Raw genomic sequence first — 24,430 nt, 5'->3', positions numbered from 1 at the left:
CTGTTGCATCCTGCCGTAAGGTGCAGCATGATGTAAGTGCAAACCCATTGACCTGTATTGGTTTCCAGCAAGAAATGAGATCAGGATCTGATCCCTCAGCTGCTTAACTATTAGGAATGTGAAGAATAGTATGTTCCACATGACAGTGGCAAGGCTGGGTCTCGGTCTTGTTCTCTGCTCCCCCTGAATTTCATTAAAAATTGCTGCAGTCACAGAGCTGAAATGTCCCACATGTGAGAGCATCTCAGTTCTCCACGTCAGGCGAGAATTCATTTCAAACTGGAATTGCTTCTTGTCCTATATGTACCTGAGATACATTTAGCCCATTTCAATGTGTTTTTTTAAATCATTTTTTCACTTTTTGCTATCATCTGTCTTTTCATTCCCACTATCCCAGCTTGCCTGAATAATTTTAAAGATGCTGCTATTTTCTTCCTTTCTCCCATTCGGGGGATGAATATTGAGAGAAGAGTGAGTATTTCTAGTGAGACGCACTTGGAAGTTTGAGACTTGGCCCACAAAGACATGAGTTTTCTGCATCCCATTTTTTCCCCTCAGCTGTATTTCAAGATTACGCATTACAAGTTCTCATCAGCAATGTTAATTACCAGCCTCTTCTTCCCACTGCTACTAGCACTTCAGGATCATCCTCTCTGTCCACATTTTATCCATGTTCTTCCAAAATCTCAAGTACTTGCAAGTGTTTGCAATTACAGTTTTTCTTGTTTGCCTCAAGGCCATTATTTCTCTAGCTCTACTGCTAGTCTTCTCCAAGGGCTTGGGTAATTCCACAGTTTGCCATTCCTATATACAGTTTGCATGTAAACCATATCTATGTCTTCTGTTGATCCCAGCATTACTCCTCTCCTCTGATCCTGCTGTGGGAAGCAAGTTGCTGAGATCTGATTAGTTCCCTACTGCCTTTATTACATGGCCCCATAAATGCACCATGCTGTGAACTTTATGCACCATTCAGGTGCATAAAGTCCACAGCAAAGAGTCAATTGCACCAATATGGCTTTGTGCACAAGAGACCTGTCATCTCCCTTCTTCCTTCAGAATCACAACTGATTTTCACCTATACTTGAAGTAACTGTTCAACTCAAATATAAGCAATGCTCTGTGCTAAATGGGGCTTGGCCTGCTTCTCTGTCACACCATTTCTGAAAGGAAGACATCCTTCCTGCTGCAACAGAGACTCTGGTATGGGCTTGGACGAAATCTTTGTTGGAGGAGTCGTGGGGCGAGCCATCAAGGTGACATGTTCAGCTGTTGGACCCAATTACTTTTGATTAGGATGAGCAGCAACAGTGCAGGCATGTCATTTCTGTAGGAAACCATGCTTCTCTCTGAGACCAAGATCAATCATTAGAAGATGTCAATAATGTGGAGACCAAAGAGCTGGTGGGAGGAGGGTCAAGGTGTCCGGGTTGCATTTATTTATTACTATGCTCTTGTATCTTTCCTTCCTTCTGTCCCATCTTCTGTCTCCCTGTCTATCCATGCTCACCGATCACTTCTGAAACACTCAGTGTCATGTCCCTTCCCTTGCTCTGAGAAGCTGACAAATCTATCAAAATCCCCATCTCCCCTTCACTGCCCATCCCTTCCTTCTCCTCCCAGTCAAAATGAGTCACTGGGAAACCTTTGAGACTTACTGCAGATGGAGATTTTGTTGGTCCTTGTGGTTTTGATGCTTTCATGAAAATAAGTAAAATCAGAACATACAGAGTATGAGTATAGTCAACACGGGTAGAAGAGTGCTGCAAATGGATCAGCATTTGGGATGTGTCCCATATCACAGAGAACACAGGACTAATTTAAGCAAACTCAGACACTGGATATTGAAAAGGTAGTTGGAAATTTTGTAAACCTAGTCTCTTGTGCAAAGGTCCCAAACTTCCTAGATATATAAACAAATAAGATTTGGGCCCTTTTCATCAATGCCATTGTTGATAGTAGGCAAGTAACTGCCCCATCTTGTCCCTTCCAGCCAATAGCCTGCAACCAGTCAGTGCTGGGAAGGTTTCAAGGAGTTGATGTGATCTATTCCTACGTTTCTTTGAAGATTTGGTTTGCTGGTAATGGGGAATAACATAATTTCACTAACTAAATGGGTGTTTTCCATGAAGAAAGCTGCTGAATGTGAAGTCTGGCTCCTGGAAGGAGCTCAGAATCATTCCTCACCCCACTCCGCTTTTCCTTTTTGGATGGCAATAAAGACTCTTGCCACCACACTGGAGCTTCATTAACCTTTATTAATTTTCCCAGGATTCCAGGATGATAATTGTCACCATTTCATTTCTTGGCAGTTTGTACATCTTGAAAAGGTGTCTGACTGTTTTTTACCTCCTTGGAGAAAAAGGCCCTCTGTTTTGTACCTGCTGTTTGGAAACAAACCGGTTGCCAGATAACAAATTGCTTGGACTCAGCACTACATTATTCTGTATGACTCCATCGGAGTCAGCTGAGCTTTTCTGATTTGCAGCGAGCAGTACTGGGGGGTGGGACTCAATTGCTATTGCTTGCTTGCTTGTCTATTTACTAGGGAGGGCATGTGTTTGTGTAAATCAGGGTTGCCACATGCCCACAACCAAGGAAAACCTGAGTCAAATTTTAGTTTCCTCTGTAGCTATACCACAAAGGATGTAAACGCAAAGTTGACGGCTTTGTGGGTTTGGAAAGCAGACAGGTGCTTGCTGTTCATCAGAAATGAAATATTTGTACAGGGAATGTATTGGTTATCTTCTGATTTCAACAGCATGGTCTTCAGTCAGAGATCTTCACTGATATCTGTGCACTGTAATATGTAGCTTTGCTCTTTCACGTAGGTTGCCAAGATGCTCAATGTTAGCTCTGTTGGACTATAAGCCACACTGTTGATACCAGACCTTCAGATCTTGTTGTTTATGTTAGGGTAGAGTCTAAGAAGGAGGCATACTTTTGAGCCATTCCTTTCCTTTTCACCTGCCCTCACCTGCCTGCTCCATGCAGCATTTTCTGAATACTCCATGTTGCTAAGTAGATATCACTTGCAAGGCAGAGTATTCCACCAAAATATACTGCCAATCTTCACCACAGATCTCAAAACACTGTCAGGGTTGTCAGGTTTCATTGTCAGCACACCTGAAAAGATTAAACAAGTGCGATGAAGAGTACAGGCACCTTAGCAGTTCATTGCAATTAATTAAAGATCAGGCATAAAGGATCATATTCCACATGGTCCCATGTATTGCGATAAAACATGGGGTTGAACTGCCAGCCAGGCCAAGTCTTGAAGGCTGGTTTGATGCAATAGCCCTGGGGGCTGCTGGTGGCCAAGGGTGCTGGGGTTGGAAAGCAGGTGGTCGTGTCAGCGGAACATTGCAGGTCACTGTTGTTTATACGTGTAACCTTTGTAGTGAAAGATCTTGCAGAGTGAACCAAGGTGTATTTACATGACCCATTACCTTGCCATAGCCAATGGACGCTATAATTCCAGAAGCCAATCGCTGAGGTCCACAGATAACAGAAAGCGAGAGGACACTGATGAACTTCAGCACTACGGGTACCCTGCACCTCAAATAGGTAAGCTCTGACCTACCACAACAGACTCTGGACCAGCTGCCCTGTCCCTACACGTCCCAGCTGAGCTGGAGTGCCTGCAATGACTTGCTTTGCTGTTTCAATGACCCACTTAACCAACCCTTTTCCTCCCAGGATAGTGTGGGCTTACTCAGCAAGTCACACTCTGAGCACTCAGTTCATTCCCATCCCATTGCTCTGATGGGTTTTTTATTGTTGCTGTTAACCAAAGAAGGCAAAAATGGTTAGACGAAATCTCTAACCAGACCATGCTTCTCACAGACTGCTTCTCATCACCTTGCCTACTTCTAAGCCACTGCTTTGTCTGAACTACCTAAACAGCCATGGTTCATTAAGCCAAAGCTGACCTTACTGCAGTACAGCCTCTTTGCTGATGTCCATGTCATGCCTTCACATTCACTGTAGAAGGAGGTGTGCAGGCCTTGATGGGGAGAGAGCAGTATTGCTTTCCTCTGTTATCAAGTTGTTAGTGCAGTGCAAGGACTTGTATCTGTTAATTTCTATGGTAGGAACTTCCAAACTTCTGCAATCAAATAGGAATATTTGATCAAATTGTGTGATCTGGGAAGGGGAGAATGAAGAGGACCTGGATATAGGCCAGGTCCAATCTAATTTTAAGCTGTCCCTTCATGGCTGCCTTTCATGGCAGGAGCTCAATGCATCATGGCTCTTGGGCAATGCAAGGTGTGCTGACCCTGGCTGCAGGTCAAAAATCATTGCCCATTGGCCTTGCAAACTATTTGTACTCTAGAAAGGTTTCAGAGGGATGATTTGAGGAGCAAGAGCTGTGACGCTGGTCATAAGTGAAAAGGGGTCATATTCTGGTGTGTATCAGATGTGCTCTAGTCCAACTCATTGTGCAGCAGCAAGCAGTGCCAGAAAGCAGCACTGTGGTGCAGAGGCTCTGAAGGTGACCTGGCAGCAGGTGAGGTTATAAGGATGGTTTGAATCTCATTGCTACCCTGCACTGAATCTGCTCCCTCTGCCTGCAGCAGCATTCACTGCTGTCAAAAAGCTGTAGAAAAGGTGGGTGTTGATACTGCTGCTACCTGATGAATGGTACAAATGAGAGTGAAGGGAAGGCATTCCCAGGTGATGTAGCACTGATGAAGCAAAGCTGCTTTTCAGCTGTGGTGTTGTCTTCAGATAAGCATGGGCTGGGATATCATAGAATGATAGAATGGCTTGGGTTGGAAGGTATGCCTTAAAGATTATCTGACTGCAAGCCCCCTGCCCTGGGCAGGGTTGCCACTCACCAGATTGTGTTGCCCAAAAGGCCATCCAGCCTGGCCTTGAATGCCTCCAGGGATGGGGCACCCACAGCTTCTCTGGGCAACCTGTCCCAGTGCCTCACCATCCTTTGAATAAATAATTTCCTCCTAACATCTAACGTAAATCTCCCTTCTTTTAGTTTAAAAGCCTTGCCCCTTGTCCTATCTCTATCTGCCCATGTAAAAAGTTGGTTTCTCTCCTGATTATCAGCTCCCTTTAAGTACCACAAGGCTGTGATGGAATCTTCATGGAGCCTATTCTCCAGGCTGAACAAGCTCAGCTTCCCCACTCTGGCTTTGTAAAAGAGGCGATCCAACCCTCTGGTCATCTTCGTAGCACTTCTCTGGATTGCTCTAACAGCTCCATGTCTTTCTTGTGCTGAGGACCCCAGGTCTGGAAGCTGCAGGCTGTCCTGCAAATTGTTCACTGTGCCCCTGCTGCTTTCCCAGGAGCATCAGCTGTGGTCAGGTTGTTTGAGGTGATCAGGATGAAGGAGATGTAAAGACCCGACTGAAACTACAGCCCAGATTGGGACTAGACTCTGAAGCTGGGGATTCTAATACAAAGCAAGAGTCTTCCCTAGCAGTTAACACAGTTTGAAGGGGACAGGCAATTTGAAATCTATGTGAGACCTGGAAAAACATGAAATATGAAATACAGCTGAATGCCAGCTATGTGGACCTTGGATGAAGGGGAAGATCTGCTTAGCAGAAGACCAATATTTGCTCCTGCCAGCTGTTTTCAGCCCTGATATCTAGGTCCTAAGGACTGTGGCACAGTTGTGCCATCATGCAGTGATGCTGGCTGCCCACATGCCCCTCCCATCCATAGCACAAGAGTGACATCCCAGCAGGTCCCTGGCATGAGTCCTCCCAGATCATCCCACACATCACTTCCAGGAGATTTTTGCCAATGGCAGGATGTGAATGAAGCAGAGGCAGCACGTGGCGAGATGTCAAATGGATGGGATGTGCCAAAAATAAAGAGATGCTGGCGGAGCGATGGCAGCAATGTGTCGCTCAATTAATGCTGAGGGAGAAAGTGTCATGGAGATGCTGCAGGCACTGGTGGAGACCCTACAGCCAGCTGAGTTCTCTGTAATGCTAGATCACTTACTATCAGGGTTGGCCAGGTGCTGGAAAGGATCCTGGATTTCAGTGCTGCAGCTCCATGGAGCAATGCCCAGAGTCTCCTCTTCTGTGACACCTGCTGGGAGCTCTCCAGATAAAAGAGAGTTGCTGTGGGAATGTAGGAAAGCTTGTCATCCATGGAACACAAGTCTTATCCGGAGCACAGGTCTTAAGAGAAGTGGCTGAGGGAACTGGGATTGTTCAATCTGGAGAAGAGGAGGCTCAGAGGAGACCTTATCTCTCTGTACCTGTAGTGAGGAGGGAGTTGGCCTGTTTTCCTGAGTAACTGATAGAATGAGAGAGAATGCCCTTAAGTTGTACCAGGGGAGGTTTAGATTAGATATTAAGAAAAAATTATTTTCAAAAAGAGTGATCAAACATTGGAACAGGCTTCACAGGGAAGTGGTGGAGTGCTCATCCCTAAAGGTGTTCAAAAGAAACATGTAGATGTGTTGCTTAGGAACATGATTTAATGGGCATGGTGGTAATGGGTCAGTGGTAGAACTAGATAATCTTAGTGATCTTTTCCAACCTCAATGATCCCAAGATTATACAATAGTTTTGGTGATGATCGATATTTCTCCTTCTCTTGGGTAGAAAATGAGAGAGCTTGTCCTAATGCTAATTGGTTCTGAGAGCCTCTCATGACTGAGTCTGCCACAGTTTGAAATGCAGTTATGTTTCTGTAAAGACTGAGACTTGACTGGACATGGTGTCCCTGTAGGTTTATATAAATCTAGGAAAATAAGTTATGTTATCGATTTAAAATACAAGCATCTGTGCAATCTGAGAGGTGATAATTGAGGAGCTTTGCCTCTACAAAGTCTTTTGTATAGTAGAAGTGAAAAGGACAGCAAATACAAGGGCAATGAAGGAGAATGGTTGGAATTTGGGTCAAAGATGCCATTGATTCATCTAGTGACACAGTAACTATTGTCTGGACATGGAAATTGCAAAACCACAACCTGAGAGGGGAGATGGTGTGATGGCAAGCCACGAGTCATTCCTGGAGGAAGACACTACATCTCTTCATGCTTCCTCTGTCTCTTAGAAAGACTCTGAGAACAGTCCAAGCAAAGTAAATGCGTGGTATCCCTGTAACATCCTGACAGGCTAGGCAGCAGGAATTGTTGAGCTGAAGAGGGATCTGGATTTGGGCCACTCTGCTTGGCAAATGCTGAAACAATGGCAGCAAAAGGTAACATGTTGGTGGTGAATTCAGACTGTCACAGGACTGTTTGGCAGAGACAGTTGAGTTCCTTATTGTAAAGGCAGCCAAATTACCATGGAAATGCAGATCTCTTTATACCAGGAGTTCTTATGCTTGAGAAGCAGGACATAGGAGTGTTGCTTTCTTGAAGCCCCAAAGCCTGAAAACACACACACACTCCTACAGATCTCAGGGGAAGACCAATAGTGCACAACATTTCCCTAGTGGAACCAGTTGGGTAGGAGAGTGGAACAAAACACAAAATTAAAATGAAACAGTATTGAGCAACTTTGGCTTAATGAACACAGTTATATCCAGTGCCCCTCCTCTGCACAGGCAGCAAGGAAGGTAGGTGGTTTACAAACTACAGGGGAAATATAAAGTTCCTTTTTACTTGTCCCTGATCTTCTTGACAGAAAGGATACTATGAAAGAAAGAGCTTGCAATCGTTACAACAACACATATGAGGTGGAGGTCGCCTCATTTTTACCTCCACCTCTTTCTGAGTTCAGTGAGCAGATTCAATGCACCTAAAATGTAGTTGCATACAGAAGACTCCTCTTAAGACACTGGTAAATAAATATACCACCTTGAGGAAGACAAGCATATCTTTAGGTCAGTCAAGCTGGTATAGGACAGTTTAATGGTCTACACCCCCTGTAGCTCCCACCACAGTTCCTACATTGACAGTGACTTCACTGATATGTTTTATAACCCTCACTGCCCTACAAGCAAGAGAAAATCTCAAAGAGTGACATCTCACTACCAGTTTGTCTTTCATGCTTTGTCTTGAAACTGGTCAGTCTAACACATTACCTGCTGTCAAGCTTTCCTTGGGAATGAGGTGATGGTGCAGGATACATCACTATGTGTCCAAATGCTGTGCCATGTTGTACAATCCCTATAAAGTCATGCTTACTGCTGCACCAAGCACCACAGTCCTTTGTACTTCATCCATAGTCTGCCAGGTGCATCTGGGTATGATGTGACACAGTATGGTCTTAGGATCTGAAGGACTTGTTACTTGAAGGATATATTCCTTTATTATGCATTCTCAAATATGTGCTTTTGGTGTTTATTTGTGCCATATGCCTGTGTGCTATGCATTAAAATGTTATTTTATAGGTTTATGGTGTGTAATTATTAGTAACCCAATAAAAATTTTAAAAACAAATAATGCAGAGCTTAAAACAAAACAAAGCAGGTTTTTGTTTTCATCTGAGAGGGGAAGGTATTTTCTTGGAGATAGATTAGTGCTCATAAATAAAAAACTATCCATCACACTTCTTGTGACTTTTCTGAGTGACATTCCCTCTGGTAGGACTGAGTGGGTGATGTTAGTGATAGAGACAGTATATATCAGTTCTTCCCATTCCCATCTCCTGTTGAATGGGATGCTCTTACTTGTCTTTCCAATCAATATTTTTCCATCAGGGAAGCAGTTGATATAAGATGTTCAGGAGCAGTCAGATGCTCAAAGCAGCTCTTCACAGGTGAAGGAGATGACAAGGGAAAGCTCTGTGGGATTAGTTCAGCTGATGTCCTTTTCTGGCATTGTCACTGGTGTTTTACCTTTTCTACTGCTGCCAATCTGCATTAGTAGGGGCCAGGAGAAAGCAGGAAAAGGAGTTGGATCTGGATCCTTATGCCTGCCCTATTTATGGACACATTCACTATCTGTCTAATCTCTATGACTTTATCAGTACTATCACTGAGTGAGTGATAAATATCCCAGCTCACATCACTCTGCAGTGGCTATCCTCTACCGTCATCAGTGGTGGGTTCTGTACTGCCCAATGCCCTGATACGTCCACAATGTCTTTCCCTTTTGACGTGTGTGTGTCTTACATCTGTAAGAAATAGCCCCCTACCCCTACCGAAAATAAATCTTTTGACCCATGGTCACAGTTCCTCACCAATTGCTTTGCCCCTTTGTTCTCACACCACACAGGGGTCACATTGCATAGTGGCTGAGATGAGTGCCCCAGAGATCCAGGGACCAGTCATGCCACATCCTCACCTTCTTCTCCAACCCCAACAGGTGACCCTGCAGCAGAGGAGTGGTCCCCATGGAGTGTGTGTTCAACTACCTGCGGGGAGGGCTGGCAGACAAGGACCAGGTTCTGTGTGTCGTCTTCCTACAGCACTCAGTGCAGCGGCCCTCTCCGGGAACAGAGACAGTGCAACAACTCTGCCATATGCCCAGGTGGGCTGAGCACGCCATGCATGACGAGCAGGAGGGAAAGGAAGGTTCATGGAGTATTGACAGCCTATGATATGTCATTGGGAAACATCATTTTTTCTCCCTTCCCTTACAGAGAGACTCTTGATAGACCAAACACTACTAGATGGGCACTTATGCCACATGGAATGGACAACTTCATTCTATTTAAAAGCAATAAACATGATATATCTAAAAAGTCTGTGACCTTGGGAGATGTTTTCAAGTGTGGGGCAGATGGGAAAGAGAAGCAGCAGATGACATTTTTAATTGCTCAGATTCCAATACTGGATACACCACTGCAAAATGAGTATGAAAAACTTGAGCTGCTGGAATATTTGTGAACCGAACCCTCCTTTCCCTCTTCTTCCATAGTAGTTCTTCCACAGTTTTGATGAAATAGCACAATCTGTTAATTATTTTGAAAAACTGAGCTATTAAAAGAGTTCTTATTCACAACTCTTGGACAGCAACATCATTGTTCACAACCAATCTTAGAATGGCAAAACCACCAAGCTAGTTCTTATGCCCTTCTTGAATTTCCTCCTCTATTTAACTCTTATCACAAAAAGTTCCTGATGACAATCACAAAAATTAGGTTTCAGTCACTGTTGGCAGCCAATGAAGGACTGGAAAAGTACCTGCTTCTGTAAGTCTTTTTTTATATATTTTTTTTTCCTGAAGAATTATTGATTTTGTGTTAGCCTCTTTGGCTGAAGCTGGAAAGGATAAAGTTCTTTAAAAGTGATCAGTACATACTCGTAACATTTGGCCTCTAGAGATTACGGTGACTGACCTTCTATAAATAAACTGGCCAGATTAGATTAGATTATCTCGAAGAAGATTACATCAATATAGATTAGGAGGCTTTAGATGTCTAATTCTTAGAGTTACCAGTGATGGCCTGAGCAGTGCTGGAGCATTGCTGCACATCTCATTTCTTTCCCGTTCTTCTAAATCTCTCTAGCTTTGCCTCTGATGTCACTGCTGTATGACAGCAATTAGGAAATAGGCTACAGCTTTTCTGAGGGCTTGATAATGCTGTAGCTTTTGAAAATTCAATTGAGTGAGGGAAGTAATGGTGAGAAGTGACAAAATAATGGTGATGTTGCTTTCCAAAGGCTGGTGTTTTTGTGCTTTTTTTTTTCTTATTTTTTAATTGTTAGTTTTTGTTTTTGTTGTTGTTCCTCTCTAGCTAATTGCATCTTCTCAAAAAAATCATATTTTTCCTTGGCTCAAAGATCCAAAAAATTGGGTCAATTAAAAGTGTATTTCAATTTATTTCAAGTAGGATGGAAAGCAAAAGACAAGTGTTGTTGATACCAAATAATAAAAAATTACACCATGTTCCTCTGGCAAATTTCAAGCTGGCTTGTTCTTGGCCTTCCCACACAACCTTCTTACATACTGCTCATTTTGGATGGGAAGATGATGTACTTTGTGGGCTCTCTCACTTCTCCAGACCTCCTTTAGAAAGGAAACTTACTTCTGCTCTTATTGCAGTGCACGGTACCTGGGATGAGTGGTCTCCATGGAGCCTCTGCTCTTCCACGTGTGGGAGAGGGTACAGGGATCGGACCCGCACATGCAAACCCCCACAGTTTGGTGGGAACCCCTGCGAGGGCCCAGAGAAGCAAACGAAGTTCTGCAACATTGCACTTTGCCCAGGTAAGGCAGTTAGAGATTGAGAGACTTCCCCCCAGCGGGTCTCCCGATCCCCAATGATGCCCACATGTAGGTCAATGAACAGCTCTGTAGATGTAACTCCTATTGACATTGGTCTATTCCAAAGTGGATCATCTGTAAGAAAAGAAAACATTGGAGGAGCAACCTAGGGGCACCTTTGAGGAGATCATAGAATCATTAAGGTTGGAAAATGAGATCATCAACCCATCACGACCATACCCACTAATCATGCCCCTCAGTGCCACATCTCTGCATTTCTTAAAAACCTCCAGGGACGGTGATTCCACCACCTTCCCAGGCAAAGTGTTCCATTGCATTACCACTTTTTCTGAGAGGAAATTTTTCCTAATATCCAACCTAAACCTCCCTTGAATATGAGACTCAACAGTGTCTTAGGTTCTGGTTTGCCCTTAACGTACTAAGAACACATTGTATTGGATGAATCTGGATGGGCTCAACTATCATTGAGCCCTATCAACTATCAACTGGCATTTCCAAGAGCATTTTACTTTTATCGTTTATTATCCCCAGTGGGTTGTATGGAACCATGTAGCCCAGCTGGGCATGTTATTGTGCTGGGATGAGTAATTTTGCCTGTTAATTTCATATCTGCCTCACTTCACCATGCAAGTTCTGTCTGTACTGGATCCTTCTTTGTTCAGTGATATGGACTATGAGACTCCTGCCATATTTTTTTTTCATTATTTTTGAAACTTGTTCCTCAGATTTCACTTTCAAATGCCTCTCCCTGATTTTGGCTTTGAAACACCAGAAAGAAATCTCCTTTCTCGCTGCAAATCAAATTGTATTTCTATGGCTTCCTTCCCCTGAACCACACAAAGCCCCTGTTAATTTAACTCAGGTTTTCCTAGTGGACGTGATCAGAACATAAGGGAACTCCCCAGCACTCCTCCCTTCTCCCAGGGTAATATCAACTGACATTTTTCAGGTTTAATGAGAATCATTATGAGAAATTATTGTGTCCCCGGAGGAGGACAGGGATTGTGGGAGTGATGAGAACTTTGCAAAAACATTTGTGAGGAGCCTCCTGGCATTTTCTGCACAATTTTCATCCCAAGTAACTATCCTTGGACTTCTGGCTGCAGTTCAAAAGACTGTACTCAGAATAAGAATATCCCAGACATCAAATTGACTCTGTCATAAAAAGACAAATTGAAGAAGTCAGACCTGGCGTGGCTTGGGCAATAAAGCATATCCTGAATTAATGTTGAGCCATAATTAATTTAAATACAAATAAATATGTGGATACGCTGTAGCAAACGGAACAGTGGGGGAAGAGACAGGCAGCCCAACTGAAAGACTTCAGCTCTAATTAATGCCACAAAGGCAATCAATGGCTTTGCTGTGCCAAATGAGTGCTGCGCTGGGGGACTCACTGAAGCACAACAATGGGCACTGCTCAGTGCTTGACACACCAGACAGTTGTATCGCTTATTACCGCCCCGCTCAGAGGATTTATTACTGCAACTGATAAAAATGCTCTGCTGCAGGGACAACAGAGCTTTTGTTCCTCTGGAGCACTAGATATCGCCGGCTGAGTCCTGAGTCCTTTGGAGAGGAAGAAATAAAGGGGAAGACAATGCCACTGCCTGCAAAGACTGCACAAACCAGACTCCAATGAACTTCTTTGATGATTCTGCGATACAGCAGCAGCACTGCATGATTTTCTGGGTCTGTGATGGAGATCTCTCAGCATCTTGCCCAGGAGACATCCCTATGTCAGTGCACGTGGCTCCCGATGCAGAATGTCTGTCTCTGCTTCTCCATTTTTAAATATCTTTACAGTTTCAGTCCATTAATAGATAAGCTCTCATTTCAAAGGAAATTCCTTCTTCCGTCTCTCGCAGTGAATAAGCAATTTGTAGATGCAGCTCTTTTTTGTTTTCCCATCTCCAAATGCACACAGTTAGAATCACAGAATAACCCGAGTTGGAAGGGGTTCATAGAGATCACAAAGTCCAACTCCTTAAATTGTGGTAGAATTCCAGTCTCCACTCTCATGGCAGCAGGTAGGCCTTTGTTAAATCCGACTTTCTTCTGCTAAATGTGACTTTTACCTTGGAAAGTAGTCTAACCTTTCCAATATCAGTGAACACTGGGGCACGCACTGCCAGTTGATGACAACTTCAAGCAGAAAAAAAAATAACTGATTTTTACTGGGCAGGACATATTCTGTGAGGTTTTTTATCATTTCCAGAGAGAAATCATCTACCAGTCACCACCTCTTGTATTTCCTTTCCTTGGGACTGATAAGCATTGCTGTGATACTTTGAATTTATGCACAATGAAAGCAGCAAGCTTGGATTGCCAAGAAGAAGCATGCTTTTTTTTTTTCAGACCTGAGATTACATGATGCTGTTTGAATTAACAGTTCTTCATTTGAGTATTTTGACATTTTCTTGAAAAGAAAAAAACATATAACACAGTGGGGATTATTTGGGGCCATTCAGGATCTTGCAGAATGTATAGAGAACCAGGCTGCATATATTTTACTTGGTCAAAGAAACCAAAGTGAAAGAAAATGACCTGCATCTAAACAATGTGATTTACACCAGAATTCAGACTTCTCCATGATTCGACTTTTTTTTTTTTCTGAGTGAGAACTAGCCGTTAATGAGAGCTAAACAGAGCATGATGACCACTTCTAATGAGGAAAAGTGCTCCAGGAATAGCAGGCTGGGTGATAGATCTGATGACCAGGGGCCAATTAGGGTGTGACTGCCACACTTGGGAATGCCTCAAGCTGTACCATGCTAATAGAATGTATTAATGTTTCCTTCCAAACCTGTCCCTATTGCAACTTCTCTTTTCCCTCCCTTCCCTATTCAATTACCAGAGATGTGCTATGTGGAGACAGATCAAGCCTGGCTGGCAATTCAGATGTGACTGAAGTGCATTGACCACACATGTGCTCTCTGCTTGTGGTTTCCTTTTGGAGCACACCTCTGCTCTGAGTATCTCCTGGCTGGCAGTGTGAATTCCTTTGAATAACAGTGTGATTTCAGTTTGTGCTTTAAGGGCTTCCTCTGAAATACAGAGCATCTGAGTGCTTGAGGAGCCAGACTCATGCACTGCTTTTCATTCATAGTGAAGAATGAATTCCCTCAAAAAAATACTGATTGACTAAAATGGGATATGTCATGGTAATATACAGATTCCTTCAATATTTTTAGTGGAAACATGATCCATATTCTCTATTTTGTTGTTTTGTTATAACTGCCTGTACTGAGAGCTTTGTACTGTAATATATAATGTCAATAATTCCAACATTTGTGCTGTCATGTAGACTGTGAATATAAAAATCAATGTGTTATGATGCTTGCATACTGTCAAGCCTTAACATACCAATTGGAGGTTGCAAAGGTCCCAAGAAATTGCCGCTGACATGTTTGCCTGAACTCTTTCTTGGTGGTCTTCTCCCTCTCACTCACTCTGTAACTCCTTTGGTTTGCCCTCCCCTTCCTCAGTCCCTTGTAGGCACAGGTCAGGGACTCTTGCACATGCCTCTTTCCAGAGGGAGAGATTTTCACATTCCGCTTTGTTATCTCTCTTTGGGCCACTCAGTGGACGGCAACTGGAACGAGTGGTCGAGCTGGAGCTCCTGCTCCGCTTCTTGCTCCAACGGCACCCAGCAGCGGACGAGGGAATGCAATGGACCTTCCTATGGGGGAGCTGAATGCCAAGGACATTGGGTAGAGACCCGAGACTGCTTCCTACGTCAGTGCCCAGGTCAGTGGCCAATGGATTTTCCTCTCTTTTGGGTTATCCTTCTGTCGGTAATCCCTGATAAGTTTATATAAAATCCCTTCCTGTTTTCTTTGGGGAAGAGTTGCGCTGTTTTCACAAGTTTTGCAGTAATAAGGAGGCTGTGGATCATACCTATGGACCATGCAAGTCAAAATCCATAGCTGACAAACCCAGGAGACCCCAGACAGATGAGTGATTACCCACAGGGAACACATCTTTCCGACTAATTGGGTCAACTGGAGTGAAAAATATTCTTTCTTGAAAATAAGGCTTAGATGTCTAAATGCTTTCAAGATTAAACAGAACCAATTAGTGTTGCCATGCTTCGCCTGGCCCTTTTCCTGGCTCCTCTTAGTTGCTACATCTCTCTTAGCCAGTAGGACTGAGAAGGAGTGGACCCCTGAGATGGAGAGAGCCTTCCTCCCCTTTCCAAGAGAACAAGTACACCCACAAATAACCGTTTCCTCAATAAGTCCTTATCTCCAGTGGTAGCAACAAAATCTGCAGCAGAAAGTATAGCAGTATTTAACTCTATTATCATAGAATAACTGGGGTTGAAAAAGACCCATAAGGATTAATTATTCCAACTCCTGGCTTGTCACAAAGCCACCCGAAAATCAGGCCATAATTACTGGACTTCCCTATATGGACTCTAGTATGTTTTCTTACTTAGATTGCTCACTTCTTTGTAACTTATGGAGATCCTTAAGGACAGAAAGGGCCTCCCCCTTTTTAAGCATCCTTGTTACACTGATTTCAGAGTTACATATCAAAGCATCAAGGGGTATGGTTTACACTATATATGGTGTTACCAAATAAAGTACCACAGATTGATGCTGGCCTTTTTCTTCAGTAATTTTCTTCCTCTGTTTGAAGAAAAAGAGAGAAATTTCCCACTCTCCCACAAGGAATTATTTGACCTGAGATAACCCATTAATTCCTAATTAAAACCCAAATAGGAATCAAGAGAGTTCTCTATTTCTGACACTGAGTTGTTGTTCTGTGTCTGTGATGCAGAAGAGAACATTTTCCTACCTTGTAGGCTTGTTGTGAGGGATAATTAACATTTTTATAGTGCTTTGATAAAGGCCATTGTTAATGCAAAAGCAGTAGCATTTCCACTGAATGTGTAAAGATACTTGGAGAAGATACTAGGAAATGAGTCTCTTGCAAAAACTTTTTCTGAGGCATGTGAAACAATGGTGCAATGGAAATGGTTGGAGAAGGGTTATTTGATGTTTCTTTGTGGTTTATCACCTGAGGGCTCTGCTGGTCCCCAACCACAGCACAGACCAGAGGTGTGTCTCTGAAAATCTATTTTCACATATACTTTTTGCATTCCAACCAAACTCAAGCTGTGGAGTTTGGCAGCCTGATGTTGCCATCCAGCAGGCTGAACCTCTGCTGACTGTATGGGACAGAGTCCCAACTTGGAGCCCAATAAAAGAATCATAGAATCATTAAGATTGAAAAAGATTGCTAAGATAATTTAGTTCCCATCATACCCACTAAATCATGTCCCTCAGTGCCACATTTAACCTTTTCTTGATTTAACCTCCAAAAAAGGTGACACCACCACCTCCCTGGGTAGCCTGTTACAAAGCATTACCAATGTTTCTTAAAAATAAACTGTTCCTAGTATACAACTTGAACCTTCCCTGTCAAAACTTAAGACCTCTTGTCCTGTTGCTGTTACCTGGGCAAAGAGGCCATGCTCCGCCTCACTACAATCTCCTTTCAGGGAGTTTTAGAGAGTGATGAGGTCTCCTCTGAACCTCCTCTTCTTCAGAATAAACAGTCTCTGTTTCCTCAGCTGCTCCTCATAAGACTGGTGCTCCAGGAAAGAGATAGTTCTGGTGTTGTGGGATGAAGATATTGAGGAGAAGCAGAAGAATGTTCTTCAGTTATCGAATGACTGTTGCAATGGGAAAGATAATGTACTGATTTCATGTGTGTTGAGAATCTGACAAGGATTTGGGGCAGGAGATCTCCCTTCGCACCTACTTTATTCATCCTGTGTTCCAATGCTTACCTTGGAAGCTTGCCTTTTTCTATTGAAAATGATGTTTGGGATGTTATAAGCTGTTTCTCTTTTTTATATCTCCAGTGGATGGGAAATGGCAAGCCTGGGGAGTGTGGGGGAGCTGCACCACTACGTGTGGAGGTGGAACTCAGAGACGTGACCGTGTGTGCTACGGACCCTTCTTTGGAGGAGAAACCTGCCAGGGTCCCAAGGAAGAGTATAGGCAGTGCAATGACAGGAAGTGTCCTGGTATGTATCCCAAACTCTTCACAGTCTTGTTTTTACTGGGGAGGACAGGGATTTTGGAAAAAGCTGTCAGAGAGCTGAATGCAACAGGGAGTTGTGATCTAGCTGTGCCTGCTCATAACGCAGGTACATGACATATCAAGGGCTGGATATAATTTTCGCAATGTAACCATGATGATTTCAGTGAATACTTGTTAAATCTCACTAGTCTAGACTTAGACTTTCCTTTTTTTCCATTGACATAGAGTCATAAGAGGAAAAGAGACATTGAGAGCCATAATCGAATCAGAATCTTGAGTCCATTAAATAGTTGAATATGGAGGACAAATGCAGAGTTTCCTACCTTCGAACTAGCCTTTGGGAGACCTTCACGCTCCTGGAAATTTAAACAAAAAAAACAGTGGATGTGTCCAGAATTGTGAGACACTTGTTCAGTCTCACCGTTCTCTAGCTACACCAATGGGGCCAATCCATTTAATAAAAATGACATGAAAGCCTGAATGGAGGATAAGGAAATCACAGAATCATGTGGGCTGGAAAAAAACATTATCATCAAATCCAACCATCAACCCATCATCACCAAGCTCACTAAACCATGTCCCTCAGTGTCACATCTTGAACATCTGCAAGGATGGTGACTCCATCACCTCCCTGTGCATCCTGTGCCAATACCTCACCACTCCTTCTGAGAAGAAATTTTTCCAAATATCCAACCTGAATCCCTCCTTGTGCAACTTAAGGCCACTACCTCTTGTCCTATTGCTGTTATTTAGAAAAGAGGCTGACTCCCACCTTGCCACAACCTCCTCTTAGGAAGCAGAAGAAAAGGCAAGCTGGAAAGATTCCATGTCTTACATGCAGTGTGTAGACAGAAAATAGGCCAGTGCACTATTGTTATTCTCTTTCTTAGTCTCAGTTAAACTCCCTGCTGGTGAAATCGCTGGTGAGAAATCAATGGGCTATGTGATGTTGGCTGGCAGACTTCATCGATCGTAACTGGCTCCGGTTTATGACCGGGAGGGTAATTAATTGTTGGAGCAGCTTGGTGAGCGACAGGAGGGATTCTCGTGGTGGCATCATGGCTGTCCGTGTGAAGAGTGGGTGTCTCACTAAATGATGCAGCTCGGTGCAGACACTTCTGGGGATGGATTTGTGATGTTTTTGGGACAGCTGACCCCTCCGAGTCGCTTGCAAACAGCTGAGGACAGATAAAAGCCAAAAGCACTTCAGCAGGGAAGTTTAGCCAGAAGATAACAGAGCATTTTCACTCCTTGCAGCTACGCTCTAATAAAAGACATTACCTCTCCTTACAAGCTGTGCCTCTCAATTAGCAGAGGCGTGTGAGAGTCTCTTCTAACTGAGCCACAAAAGCTCTCCTCCGCCACTGAAAGCCATAGCACCGGGTTGTCTGGTGGTGTCTACAGAGTGATGAAGATTTAGTTCAGCTTCAGTGTGTGCCAGCTGGGGCCCTGGCAGAACAAGCCTGATCTTTTCTTCTGTGTCCACGGGGGCTGATGCCTGCACAGTGCTCAAAAGGGAAAGGCATGTCTGAGGCACTGAGCCTTGTGAGGGTTCAAAACCAGAAGGGTCTTGCTGCAGTTGTTAATTTGCAAAGGGGGGGGGGAAAGGTTTTTGCCTAAAAATAAACCAACTCCATTCATTCTCGAGAAAGTATGAAGCGCTGGCATGATTTGATTTGAACAGAAGAGCTAAGCCTAATTGGGTTAGTTATTAAAATATCCCCGTGCAATTAGGTTACTCAAAAAATATATATATATATATAGTTATGAAACAGAAATAAAAATAAATAAATAAAAGGATGAAATGATTCTCTCCTGGCCTGGGAATTGCTTCTGCACTCACGGGCAAGACAGTGCCTGTCAGTGCACTCCTAAAGAGCATCTCTGATCCACAGCATCCCTCAGTGGCCCCCAGGGAGACTGCAGGGGTGAGGAGACAGGGAAGCTTTGGTAAGTCAGAGGAGGAAGGAGAGGTCAGATGTGAACAAACTCTCCTTCCGCTCTTTGACAGGCAGTATTTGCTTTGGCACACTGCAGCTGAGATTGCTAGAAGTTTTCCACCCTATTTTCCTTTCGAACCACATTGTGAAGTGGGAAATTTGTGGCCATGGTCAAAGCACTGGGCCATAAAGCAGGGGTGTTGCATTCAGCTTTCTGAGTAACCATAACCTAATCACAAGTGGAAGATTTCATCTCTCTATCCTATAGCTCCTTGTCATCAACTTAGGTATAAAGCTACCATTTTTCTGCCCATGTTCTGCCTTATCTACAGAAGTCATGAGCTGTTGTTGGAATTGGAATTATTTCTGTGTATGTGCTGAGCACAGCAAGGGTTTTGCTTACCCTCTGGGATTTCATTATAATAGTGATTACTCAAAAGGAAATTTTAAAAGAGGAGAAAACATCTGTTTTCAAACGGGGAGCGTAACTTGTTTATTATCATCATCTACTGAATGCACCAGGAAAGAATCTGCATTTAAAATATGACTGAGGTTTGAAGACTCATGGTCTTGGAGCTTAACTCCAGGAGCTGTGATGTGCAGGCAGCTTCTTAGATCCTCCATTAGTCCTTCTGAGCAATAGGACTTGCCACTCCCTTTAGTCTTGAGGTTAAGCCTTCTTCATAGGCAGTTTGGTACCCTGGGTAGTTCCATTCCCAAGGTTTTAATGCTAACACAAACCCTAAGATGGTCTATGTCATCACATTCATGGGACAGTCCCTTCTAGAAGGACGCCTTCAGGATTTATCACATACAGATCCTTTCTGAACAGCATGAAAACTCAGGACACGTGTGTTTTTTGTTGTACTAGATGTAAATTTTCCCTACAACATTGCACACTCCCACTGGCGCTACTGGACCTTGGCATGGGCAGTATTTTCCTACATAGGAAGGAAGCTCTGCAGGCAGCTGCCCAGCTTCATGGCTGGTTGGCTTTGGCTTTGCAGCTGCCACTCCTGGCCAGCTGCAGGCATGCTCTCAGCTTTCTCTTTATTGTTAGTTTGAAATGCACAATAAATAAATCTATAATTGAAAACCATTAAATATAATTTTCCCCTTCCACACCCTTAGGAGTGATAAATAGCTTTAGCACCCTACTCATGGCTCCTTTCATTTTATGTGCTGCAAGTAATGAGTTTCTCAGCACAAACCCTTCCTTCTGTGATGGTATTTTTCTCAGGCCCCAAAGACTCCAGGGCCAATATCTGTATCCTTCAGCAGAAGCATCTGAAAACTTTATCTTCCAAAGAGCCTTTTCTGTAACTTCTAAACATCCTTTGCACATTTTTGCAGTCCTGGATTCTGCAGCACCATTTGGAAATGAGTTGGTGATGCAAATTGGTGCTCAGTTTTTTTCATGTCCTCACGTAAGATGGCAGCAGACAGAGGACCTAGATGAAGGCCACCCAGGGGATATTCCCAACTGGCTTTTTTTCACCCTCGTTTTGTTCCTTCCTTCATTCTTACCCCTTTTTATGCAGAGCCTCATTTTAATCACATCCAACACCAAAATGGTGATCCTGAAGGATGGAAAGAATTGAGTGTGGAGCCCTGAAACTCACCACCAAAAACTGGATGTTCTCACTTGAAAAAAACTCTTTAGCAAGGTGTAACAGTGACAGCTATCTTCCAAGCATCATCATGTTTCCAGACCATACTCCCCTTTTTCTCCTTTCCATGCTGTTTTACGCATCCCTCCTGAAAAGAGGCTTTACCAATGAAGCTTTTCCTTCCTTGCAGAGCCCCATGAGATCTGTGACGAGGAAAGTCTTGCCTCTGTGGTTTGGAAAGAGACGCCTGCTGGGGATGCTGCAGCTGTTCGGTGTCCTCGCAATGCCACTGGTAAGGATGACTGCATATCTTGGCTGGAGACCCTCAGATCACTTTTAATCCTTTGACTTCTAGACAAGGGCAATCTGGTTGTGAGAAGAGAGGATGAGCAAATGGGCTTTCTGCCCTTTACTCAAGGCTATGTACACTGTCTGTGGATTTCTAAGTATTTACCAACAACCTCTGGTCCATACAGGACAACTTGAGATGGTCTCTCCTCCAGCTGTTGCCTACTGCTAAGCAGCTTCATTATTAAGGTCTCCTGTGGTAATTCCATCCTATTCTGCAAAAGCAGGGTGGGCTCTACTAGACTAGACTTGGGTGTTATATTTCCCTCTGCTGACCATAAAACAAAGTAGTAAATCTGAATTTGATTGCCCAGTCATGTTTTGATTATCACAGAATGGCTATGTTGGATGGAACCTTAGAGATCATCTGTTTCCAAATCCCTTGCCATGGGCAGGTTGCCATCCACTAGATCAGGTTGCCCAGTGATACTTACCTCTCTTTTTTAGAAATCGTAGAAACTCTCTGAACTTAATCTTCAGATACTCAAGTTGAGAGTCCAGTCGTGGTGGTATGAAACAATAGTACCTGGGCATTCAGTTGTTATATGTTGTGGCCACATATTCCAAGAAGTGGAAAATAACACAGGGGAGAAGGCTCAGATGTTCTGCTGATGGAGATTGTTCCCAGCTGCATGTTTCTGACTCTCAGGCAGGGAAATAAAATAGGGCAGGAGTGTCTGTAGCGATCATAAAGTTTTTAATCTTTATGAGTAAGTTCATTGGACACAGAAAACCCTGAAGCTCTCGTTGACTCATGCATCCTGGAACAGTCAGTGTAATTCCTAATGCTAGCCTAGAAGAAGGGCTGTACCATAGGTCACTGAATCATTTAGCAGTAGCAATGGAATTGTGCACCCAGCAAAGCCTGCTCCTCGGAGACTTTCCAAATGGCAGTGCAATTGCCTGGGCTATTCCTATCCCCTTTCTCTTCGCTGATGTGTGTGTTCCTCTGCATTGAAATGGCATGTGATTACCACTGCAAAACTCACTGTACACTGAAGCTAAAGAAAAGCCTGGGGGAGAACTGCAGGCAGCTTTTCAGTTTTTTCATCAGATGCAAAGATGGTGCTGTTGGATATTTATTTTTGTTGAGACTGTGTAGGCAGCAGCAGTCAGTGCTTCAGTTGCAAATACCAGACTTTGCCACCTGGGGAGGCTCGTGGGACTTCTTGAACCGGGAAGAAGCCTGCCCTGCAGGACTGATTAAACTTTCTTTTGCCTTAGATTTACAAAATCGTAGAATATACCATGTTGGAAAGGACCCGTAAGGATTACTGAGTCCAACTTCTGGCTCCACACAAGACTACGCAAAAGTCAGGCGATATGACTGAGACCATATGACAGACACACCATGTCCCAGTTACACTTTTTCATTTGCATCTCCTTTTGTTGTCCTGTCTCTTAGTAAGAAAATGCAGGAGGAGGAAATAAAAATGACCTCTGAATCACTTTCCAGATGCCCCTGCTGCTTTTGTGTCTGTAGTTGTGCCTGCATGGATGCGTCAACCTGTCCATTGTGATCTCCATGAGAGTGCCTGGCTTTTCAAATGTCCCCACTCCAATTTCTTTTCTTTCCTCTTCTAGGGCTAATCCTTCGAAGATGCACTTTAGATGAAGAAGGGATAGCTTACTGGGAGCCTCCAACATACGTCAAGTGTGTTTCTATTGATTACAGGAACATACAGATGATGGTAAGGCAGACTGATGGCAGGTTTAAACACATCTGGGGTCTCCTCAGAGGCTTGTTACACTATCACAGTTACAAAGAAGAAGGAAAGCAGGATTTCCATGTGAAAGGAAGATGACAGCTCTGTTCTGCTTTTGTCTAGTTGCTTTTGTCTTGTGATTGCTCGGGCAATCCATGGACCATAATGTTTTCTCTCTGAGGCTTTTAATACCTAGCTTGTTAGAATCCAAGTCTTACCACGTCCTCCACCACGTAATAGAATCACAGATTCATTTGAGTTGGAAGGGACCCTTAAAGGTCCCCTAATCCAACTCACCTGCAATGGACAGAGACATTAATATCCATTGTGATATCCATTGGTATCACATTATCCGTGAGAATTACTGTGATTGTAACTTCTAAATAAGACACTTAATTTTCATTAGACTTAAAATTACTACTGTGATGAATTCTCCTTTTGCTGCTAGTCTCCTATGGCTTGCCTTACAATGCTATTGCCTGTATGAAAACTGTCCTTTTCAGGATGAGCTACAGTCTGAGCTAAAATAGTTCAAGTTTACTAAAAAAACAAGGTTCTAGGGCAAAAATCTTCTGCTAGCTGGCCTTGGGTCAGCAGCAGAATAGCATTTCTGTAGTAGAATAATCTTTTCTGAACCTACACACAACCTTTTCTTTGTGGGCATGCAGAAAAAATTGACTTTTGCTCTTCTATCATTTTAAAAATATCACAGGCTGTCAGGTCAGCAAAGATTGTCAGATTCGTCTAATCTGTGTTCTGAATTACAAGGAAGGTCATAAACCTTCCCCCAGCAATTCCTTCGCCGAGCTCATTAACTTGACTCTCACTGTCACTGAAGTGTTTGTCGTGTTTCTGTTCCTCAGACCAGGGAGCATCTTTCCAAAGCTCAGCGTGGATTGATGGGAGATGGGCTGTCAGAAGTGCTCCAGAACCTTGTGGAAATCTCCCAGGATGGGACCAGCTACAGCGGAGACTTGCTGTCCACCATTGATGTACTCAGGAACATGACAGAGATCTTCCGTAGGGCTTATCACAGCCCAACTTCTGGAGATGTGCAGGTGAGCTGAGCCGCTTGCATAAGGCTCAGGGTTTGATTACCTCTTTTTGAGCTGTTTCGATACTGATGAACAATGGGATTATATTCTGCCCAAGTGAAGTGTCTTTGCTTGCTAACAACCCCCCCCTTTGAGATTGTTTCTCCCTGGCCTATAAAAGAAGATCTTGAAATTCAAAGTCACTCTGAACTATTACAACCTGATAGCACTTACACTGGAAGTTAATTGGTATACTGGAAAGAACTACAGCCTAATGACTTGATGTAAGATGACCCTGTGATATTGGGTAGCTGGATGTTGATGTGGGAGAATGTCTTGATGGCTTCTCACCCTAGGATTTTACTTTCAGCAGTTGCATATGGAGTGGTACAAAATATGCACTTGGGATTGATCAGCACCACACAACTTGAAACATTAAACTGATCCAGCAGCATCTGCAAATGGTGACAAAACTTGAGAAAAAGATCAATGGTCTTGAAATATCTTGTCTTCTTCCTTCTCATTGTGTGTTTCATGGTCAAAGTACTACAAGGCTTAGCACCCACTTGATCCATCTCTGCTTCTCTTTCAAAGTCACTGAAAAAAAAAAATGATAGTAAGTTTCCCTATG

The 24,430-nt window shown here is 43.4% G+C and overlaps 1 protein-coding gene across 1 annotated transcript in view; it reads left to right on the top strand.

Annotated features, from left to right (window-relative positions):
• ADGRB1 (adhesion G protein-coupled receptor B1) overlaps positions 1-24,430 on the top strand; it is a gene marked incomplete at both ends in the record, with an annotated part of 200,316 nt that overhangs the window by 46,580 nt on the left and 129,306 nt on the right. Inside the window, 8 exons of the mRNA XM_079533020.1 lie at positions 3,460-3,567; positions 9,239-9,403; positions 10,922-11,086; positions 14,690-14,854; positions 16,980-17,144; positions 20,902-21,003; positions 22,644-22,750; positions 23,629-23,823. Coding sequence (XP_079389146.1) covers positions 3,460-3,567; positions 9,239-9,403; positions 10,922-11,086; positions 14,690-14,854; positions 16,980-17,144; positions 20,902-21,003; positions 22,644-22,750; positions 23,629-23,823 — 1,172 coding nt within the window. The remainder of the gene's footprint in view (positions 1-3,459; positions 3,568-9,238; positions 9,404-10,921; positions 11,087-14,689; positions 14,855-16,979; positions 17,145-20,901; positions 21,004-22,643; positions 22,751-23,628; positions 23,824-24,430) is intronic.

The sequence above is a fragment of the Tetrao urogallus genome, assembly GCF_951394365.1.
Source record: "Tetrao urogallus genome assembly, chromosome: 3".
NCBI classification, from domain to species: Eukaryota; Metazoa; Chordata; class Aves; order Galliformes; family Phasianidae; genus Tetrao; species Tetrao urogallus.
The sequence above is the reverse complement of the archived record's forward strand: the minus strand, read 5'-3'. Positions and strand labels throughout refer to the sequence as shown.